The sequence below is a fragment of the Trachemys scripta genome, chromosome 9 (assembly GCF_013100865.1).
Source record: "Trachemys scripta elegans isolate TJP31775 chromosome 9, CAS_Tse_1.0, whole genome shotgun sequence".
In the NCBI taxonomy this organism is placed as follows: domain Eukaryota; kingdom Metazoa; phylum Chordata; order Testudines; family Emydidae; genus Trachemys; species Trachemys scripta.
The window spans coordinates 93995668-94003610 of record NC_048306.1 but is presented as its reverse complement, the minus strand read 5'-3'; the positions used below and the strand labels follow the sequence as shown (position 1 = coordinate 94003610).

At 41.7% G+C, this 7943-nt stretch overlaps 1 protein-coding gene across 3 annotated transcripts; it reads left to right on the top strand.

Moving 5' to 3' along the window:
- Positions 1-221: 221 nt before the first annotated feature.
- On the top strand, positions 222-7577 carry DNAJC19 (DnaJ heat shock protein family (Hsp40) member C19). Of its 3 annotated transcripts, none has more exons than XM_034781895.1 (6): positions 222-368; positions 1948-1999; positions 2309-2382; positions 2827-2903; positions 4928-4998; positions 6789-7577. In XM_034781895.1, exons 3-6 carry the CDS (start codon positions 2329-2331, stop codon positions 6857-6859), a joined length of 273 nt encoding a protein of 90 aa, XP_034637786.1. In that variant the 5' UTR covers positions 222-368; positions 1948-1999; positions 2309-2328; the 3' UTR covers positions 6860-7577. The 3 variants fall into 3 exon arrangements, with proteins under 3 accessions (XP_034637786.1, XP_034637785.1, XP_034637784.1); XM_034781894.1 differs by having other exon boundaries at positions 224-378; XM_034781893.1 differs by having other exon boundaries at positions 233-408.
- The last annotated feature ends 366 nt before the right edge of the window (positions 7578-7943 follow it).

The window sequence follows — 7943 nt, the reverse complement described above, 5'->3', positions numbered from 1 at the left end:
CCCTTCCCCCCCCCCAGTCTGCGTCCCCTTCCCCCCTTCTCCAGCCTGGTGCCCCCACAATCTGCCTTTCCTTCCTTCCCCCCAGTCTGCGTCCCCTTCTCCCCCATCTTCAGCCTAGCACCACTCAGCCTGGCGCCCCTCCCCTCCGGGATCAGTGCCCAGGAAGCTCCAGGCCCCCACCTCCGAGGAAGGACACGCCGCGCTCCCATTCCCACCCACTCTAGTCAGCTCCGCTTTACGACAGGCCCTAAGGCCCCTCGCGGGCTTTACGACAGGGCTCTGGTGCCGTACGGCGAGTCGGGGACGGCGGGGCCCCGAGCCGTGTCCGGTCCGGCCGTTTCCCGCCCGCAGTAGCGGGGCTCCGCCGGGTCAGTCATGGTGAGGGCGGCTCCGGATCCCTCCGTCCAGGCAGGCGGGGGCGAGGGGCCGGGCGCGGGGTGGCCCCGGGCGCGGGGTGGCCGGAGCGGCCGTTAGTCCCGCTCTGTGGCGGCCTCACTGGCGAAGCGCGTGGGCCGGGCCGGGCCGGGGAGCCCGCCCCTGCCGAGCGCTGTGTCCGGCTCGCGCCGCCGGCCGGCGGGTCGCTTGGGCCGCGGGACGCAGCTCGGGCGCCCTTGAGGAGTTTGGCTTTGACCTCCGCCCGCATTGCAGCTCTGCCCCGGGCCCTGCCTAGCCGGAGCGGCTACCGCCTTGTCTACACTACACCGGCGCCGTTACGGCGGGGCAGAGTGACACCGCAGTAACGGCTCTTACGCCAGCCGAGCTCGGGCCTGCCCGGGACGTGGAGTAAACTCTGCAGCCGCACGAAGGGCTGGACCAGTGTAACTAGTCTGGTGGCAAATCCCACCTCCCCCAGCACAGCGATACCAGGGCAAAATCTGCCTGTCGAGCAGGCTTAACGATGTGCAGACATTCCTGATCTTCAATGATCCCATTGCCTTCCGGGGCCTTACTCATCAGTTTAAAATTAAGCAGGGGAGCAAAGCAACCCTATGCTACAAACTTCTTCTAGTAGCGCTGTGTCAGTCAGGGGTGTGATGTAGGCTTGATTTAGGACTAGGGTGACCAGACAGCAAGTGTGAAAAATTGGGACCGGGGGGGTCATGGGGGGTAATAGGAACCTATATAAGAAAATGACCCAAAAATTGGGATTGGCCCTATAAAATCGGGACATCTGGTCACCCTACTTACGACAGACCTAGCTGTGCTGGCAAAAGCCTATAGTGTAGATGCAGTTATACCAACAAAATCATGCTTTTGCTGGTGTAGCTTGTTTGGCTCCTGGGTGTGTGTATGGAATAAGCTATTCCAGTAAAAGCACAGCTAGGAGCACTTTGCCAGTGTAATATACTGGTACACCTATACCAGTTAAGCGCACCTAGTATAGGCATGGCTGTGTAGATAATGCAGTTCGCCAGCTGTTACACAATCATCGCTTATCCAAAATAGGGCCATGTGTCCACATATCTCTTGATTTTCAATAATTGAACAATGTCATTATGATTTTGAGCATTCAGACCTATTGGATGTCCTGAATGATGTTTGGATAATTGAAACTAAACTGTAATATTTGATATTGCTGAAGCATTTTTTATCTGTGGAACTCGAAGCATTTTATAAATACCAATTAAGCCAAAAAATGCATTTGTGATTAGTGGAGTATATGTTTCAGTAACTATATCCATATAGGACTACTGAAGCTTTTCTAGTCCCAAGACTAACTATTAACATTGCTACCTGTAGTTTTGAAATACAGTAAGTAAGGCTTTAAAAGCTGCCAGCCAATGTGTGCAAGTTAACTGTATCTATCAATTATATTGCAATTTACTGTTTTCTTGTCATATTTGAAGCCATTTTAGTTTTAATGTATATATGTAATTAACTTGACTAAAGATTATTGCATTTTCATTTTTGTTAATCGATCGGTTACTCTTTCTCCCCCCCACCTAGGCTAGTACTGTGATAGCGGTTGGTCTGACAATAGCTGCTGCTGGATTTGCAGGTTTGTCTCTGGTGTGAGGAATCTAACACTGGATTGTACTTTTCATTATGTGCTTTAATAATGGTGCAGTGTAAAATATACTATCAGTTCAGCACGACACAGTACATTATCTTTTAAGGGACACATACAGAGGAGTGGACTTGCTGATCTGATTACAGCCAAAGAAAATACCTAAATTTTTCTCTTTTTAGTCAGGTCAAAACCATTTTTGTCCTACATACTAATCTGAAAGTAAATTATTGTACTGAATTTCTAAATCTTCATGAAATTATGCCTTTAGTTCTGTTAATGTTAGTCATTTTCTTTAAGGTCGTTATGCATTACAAGCTATGAAGCAAATGGAACCACAAGTAAAACAAGCCCTTCAGAATCTGCCAAAATCTGTAAGTTTTGTTTTATCCATAGTACTTTTTTTCAACCTATGTTAAATATATTTTTCTGTACCTAAATAGCTTCACTCAGTCCCGAGTGAGAGGTTCAAGATGCTCTAATATAAATCGAGACAGACCAAACTGTCATCACTGCAGTACTGTATTACTGATTGGTGCTGTTAAATTGGGACAGAAGATCTCCAAATTGAGTGTATAAAACACTTTCACTCATCTCAACAATAGTGCTGTAGGTCAGTACCAAATTAAAGTGGTTGATTTGGCAACCTCACCAAATAGTTGAGTAAATAATAAGAAGCATCCTTGTACTCTTATGGATAGGAAAGCTCTGCAGCTATTAAAGAAGAAATGGTGATCTCTCCTTCACCTTCAATATTTATTGTTTAATTCACATTATTTTCCCTGTCCGTTTTCTTACTAATGCATCTTCCATTTCAGGCCTTCAGTGGTTATTACAGAGGTGGATTTGATCCCAAAATGACCAAACGAGAAGCAGCTTTAATATTAGGAGTGAGGTAAAAAATCATTTTAATTAAAAATGTAGGATGCAGGAGAGAATACAGGACTAATGAGTTTAAGATCAGGGGTCTGATTTTTCAGAGGTACTGAATCCTCAAAGCTCCCATTGACTTCAGCATCTGAAATTCAGTGCCAAGTTAAATTAAAAGGGATTATCATAATGCAGAGACTGCTTTTACTCAGCTCAGTTTGCAAGACTGGCTACCAGGTCTTTCTAAGGTTGCATATATTAGATTGTTGATTACAGTATGTTGTACAAAGAAATATTACCTTTTAAAAGCCATTTCCAATTGGGGATTCAGTATTCAACCACATTTTTTTTGTATTACATTTTTAACTTGCTTTAACACCCAACCTAAGTTTTCTGGCAATAAAAGAATGTCACTGTGCCTCTATATCAAAGCATGGACTATGATGTATTTAGTATTTCAGTACAAAAATTATTTTTGTTTTCGGTCACACATACTAAAAAAGTTAATGACTGGTGGTTGCCTTCACCAAATTCTGGGACGATTGACTTTGGTTTTGGCTGCAAAAGTTCCACAAGCTTTCTAAGCTTAGCAACTATGAAGGCACAGCCTTATTCAGAAAATTGTTTCATTTGAAGTCTATCTGGATTTTAGGAACCCTTGCCCAGACTGCTGCAAAGACTTAAGATGTAGCTATCCTCATTCCTATATTCGGGAAATGGCTACTGTGATGACTTCAACTGGCGGACTCTCACTGCATTATTAGCTAATGTACGTGGTGGCTCTCTCTGAAGCTGACTGCCATCTATTCTGTAACTGACTGACCATGGAGAGGCTGATAACTGCAGTAAACACATACTTTAAAACAGCAGCCCCCAAATTGTGGGGTGTGGCCCCCTTTGGGTTTGGAGGAACGTTTGAGGGGGGAGAAGGGATGATGGGGCTGGGCCAACCAGCCCTACTTTGCCCCCAGCCCCACCCCTGGCCTCTGTCCCCAGCCTTGGCCCAGCTCTGGGGAAAGGGGGGGTGCAAATTACTTTGGGGCAGGGCGGGGGGGATGTGATTTAAAAAGTTTGGGAGCCACTGCTTTAAGAAGAACCTCAGTGTGGTGATCAGAACTACTTGTATGAGTTAGGCACTTTTGAAAATCTTACCTCAACTCTGTGTCTCATTTTCAAAAGTAACTTGGGCACGTAGAAGCACAAATCCTATTGACTTTCTGACTCCCAAGTCAATGGGAGTTGGGCTCCTACATACCTTTGAGAATCTGGGCATAAGGTGCTTTTGAAAATTTTGCCTTGCCCTTATTCATTTTTTCACTGCTCCAGATTTGCATCTCATTGATCTTCCCCATAGCATAAGTCTGTGACATTATGCCTGATAAGAATACTTATTATTTGTATTGTGGTAGTACCTAAAGGCCCCATCAGACAGTGGGGCTCCATTTTTCTAGGTGCTGTACACACAATGAAAAGACCATCTTCCCCCCAAAGAGCTGAAATCTAAGTAAAAATACTAAGAATAAAAGTTTAGTAAGGAAAATCACACAAGCAGACAGCCATAACTAAGTTTAGGGATTCAAATAACTAAATAGTTATGTCTTAAATGGCTTGCTCTCAAGGATTGTACACATACACCCACAAATGTTTACAGGACTTTAATTAGGTACAGTCCTAGGAAGGGTATGTGTTTTCTCTTTCAAATATGACTGAATTTCCAAGACATAAAAGACCATGAAAAGTAATGTCAAGCTCCTTTTGACAGTTCTGCAGTAGAAACTGGTCAATGTCTGTCAGTGAAGCTGTAAAATACACACTAATGTTGGCATGATGGACTGAAGTCGTTGAACAAAGTAGCAACAGGAGAAAAAACTGCAGGGTAAAAAAAGTCTTTTCAGATTTCTTAACTTGCTGTGAACAATTGCAGTATGAGACAAATTATTCTTAATAATTGCTAATTTTTTTCTAACTTTGCAGGTTTTCAATTGTGTAATATTTTTAATAAAATTACTTTGTCAGGTTACCTAACTCTGTTTCTTCTTTTTAAACTAGTCCTACAGCCAATAAAGGTAAAATTCGGGAGGCTCACAGACGGATCATGCTTTTGAATCATCCAGATAAAGGTATGTAAAACCAGTAGGGATAAGTCCCATTTGAAATAAATCAATTATTATTGTCCACCCAGTATATTTTTGGCCCAAATTAATGGAACCAAGATAATGAGATGTTTAGGGCATATAGGTAAATCATTCATATATTAACAAAAAAAATAAAAAACCTGACTGGGAAGAAATACATCTTAAGATGCTTGAATCCTTGTATATTCAGAGGTCCCCTGCCCAAACATTTGAACACTATTAAGACTAATAGATTCAGCAAATTAACTCGTCTCTCATTACCCAATACAGCATCTCTGCATTGACTTACCATATAAAGACAAAAAAAGTTCCTTTTCGATGAAAGCCTACAGTGTGATTGTACAGCTGCTCCAACGCATGGAACTCCTATTTGGTTAGAATTGGGCCATTAAGTCTTCAGAAACAGCAAAAAACTTAATATGTAGTATTGCTGCCTATGCGACGCTAATGCTGAGATTCAGTTAAGTACTTAAGTACATGCCTAACTTTAAATATATGAATACTGCCTTCTCTATTCATCATAGCACTTAAACCCCATTGACTTCAACGAATCTAAATCACGTCATAAGAACGGCCATACTCGGTTAGACCAAAGGTCCATCTAGCTCAGTATCCTGTCCTCTGACAGTGGCCAATGCCAGGTGCCCCAGAGGGAATGAATAGAACAGGTAATCACCAAGTGATCCATCCCCTGTTGCTCATTCCCAGCTTCTGGCAAACAAAGACTAGGGACACAATCCCTCTCCATCCTGGCTAATAGCCATTGATGGACCTATCCTCCAAGAACTTATCTAGTTCTTTTTTGAACCTTGTTATAGACTTGGCCTTCACAACATCTTTTGGCAAGGAGTTCCACAGGTTGTCTGTGCGTTGTGTGAACAAATACTTCCTTTTGTTTGTTTTAAACCTTTGTCCTTTGGTACTTGGCAAATTGGGACCTTTAATCTTGATTTAAAAGATAAAATGGCCTCCTTGAAGTGATTGTGAAACTTCCCATCCACTTCTTTGCCTCTTTCCTCCTCCTCAAATAAAACTGGTCATCAGGACCTACCTTCCCCAGAAATCTTCCAGCAAAGGAAACATACGAACTAAAGCAAAGAATACTGACCTTAGGAGACACTGCCCTTTGTACTCTAAAAGGGTCTATGCATCTTTTGGTAGGTGATCAAATCTAATTTTGGTACATTTAATCTACTAATCACCTGTATTTTACATTTCACTATTAAATTATTCCACCAGTACAGAAGCTTGGGTCAGGCCCTGCTGAATTAGAGAGACTGGTTAATCTGTGGACTCATTAGCTTTATATAAAATATGCAGGGAACATCCAAAACATTTGGAAAATAGTTCTGCATACCCCCTCTAAATCCTTGGTGACCCTATCAATAAATTCACCAAGTGACACAGGACTAGACTAGAAACCTAATAGAATTTAGGGTTTGTCTACACATGAAATTATTCCAGAATAGCTATTCTGGAATCACTATTCCTGAATGCTGAGTGGAGACATATTCCAGAATCAGTCTTCTTCCTGTCAAGGTTAATCCACTTTGTTGGAGTAAAAGCTGTTCCTGAACTCCATGTTTAGACAAATCTTAGTATTCTGCAACTAGTATCAGATGTCATTTGTCTATGAAGGGGCAGTGATGTATTTCTTCGAACAGATGCGCTCACATTTTTCTCCCTACTGGTACCAGTAAGCCAGAATTGGGCAATAGTGTAATAAAGTAGAAAAAAATTGTCTGTTTTTGTGACAAGACTGGTTTTTCTTCTAGGTGGTTCTCCCTATGTGGCAGCCAAAATCAATGAAGCTAAAGATTTACTGGAAGGCCAAGCTAAGAAGTGAATCTGGATATTTAGTTTATGTATATGAATATCAGTTTTGATAACTGACCCAAGGAAAAGTTGACACCAATCTTTTTTACTTGATCAATGATTAAACTAATGCAGGGAACCCTCTTCCCCCCCCCCATCTTGGTTGCATCATGTATATCTTGTTTTGGGGAGGGTGGGGGCTTACAAATAGTACTTTTCCAAAAGTGATTCTAAGCCACTATCTCTAGAAGTGGTACAATTTACCTCTAATTCAAAGTATTTTTCCTAGGATGACATGGGAAATACTGTGATTTGGTCTGGCTAATCTATATTCAGACAAACAGCTTGACAGTCTTGAGCACTCTGAAAATGTTGAAGTTCTGTTTAACCAGGTACATCTGTTTGGAATTCATGCTGCTATGGCTTAATATCCCAAAGTTAGCAAGATGATACTAATAAGAGAAAAGGCTGGGTTGAAACTACCCAAGGAAAATCATGGGGATTTATTTGCACAATAGGAATAAAGCATTTAGAAATTCTTGGTTACATTAATGCGACATGTAAAATGGAGAAAGTGGAATGTACTGAATTCTCTTGTAAGATAACTTGTATTAACTTTCAAAAACAAGTTGGACATAGTCAGTGCTATTGATTGGTCTCCATGTATTTTTTTACTTATTTCTACACTGGTTTTCATTATTTTTACTGATTCCACTGCGTTTAAATAAAATGACAAACTTATACTTCTAGTAATAAGTACTAAAATTTCATAATATACTAAAGCCTTACAGTATATGATGCTTATCTTAAAAGAATAAGGTATAGTACTCTCAGGATAACAACACTGAAGTTTGTAGTAAGAGATGGAAAGTGGGAATTTTACTTGCATGAGCCTTTAAGGTAGAGGCTTAGATTCAAAGTTACAAGGACGACTTTTTTTTAATGAGAAATTGTAAAGGAGTTTCCCCCTCTCCCCCCCCACCCCCAAACAAAAACCTATCCATTTTCCCTTGGTAGAGAAAACATTGCTTTACAGCACAGAAGTTATGTTGTCTATACACGGACCACAGTTCACACAACTTTTAGCTTCTCTAAGTCTAATATGCTTGTATTGT

Excerpts from the sequence above, each read along its gene's own strand:
- DNAJC19 (XM_034781893.1), top strand. The coding sequence starts at position 376 with ATGGTGAGGGCGGCTCCGGATCCCTCCGTCCAG. Across the intron at positions 2,904-4,927 it reads GCTTTAATATTAGGAGTGAG|TCCTACAGCCAATAAAGGTA; the intron begins GTAAAAAATCAT and ends TTTTTAAACTAG. Across the intron at positions 4,999-6,788 it reads TTTGAATCATCCAGATAAAG|GTGGTTCTCCCTATGTGGCA; the intron begins GTATGTAAAACC and ends TTTTTCTTCTAG.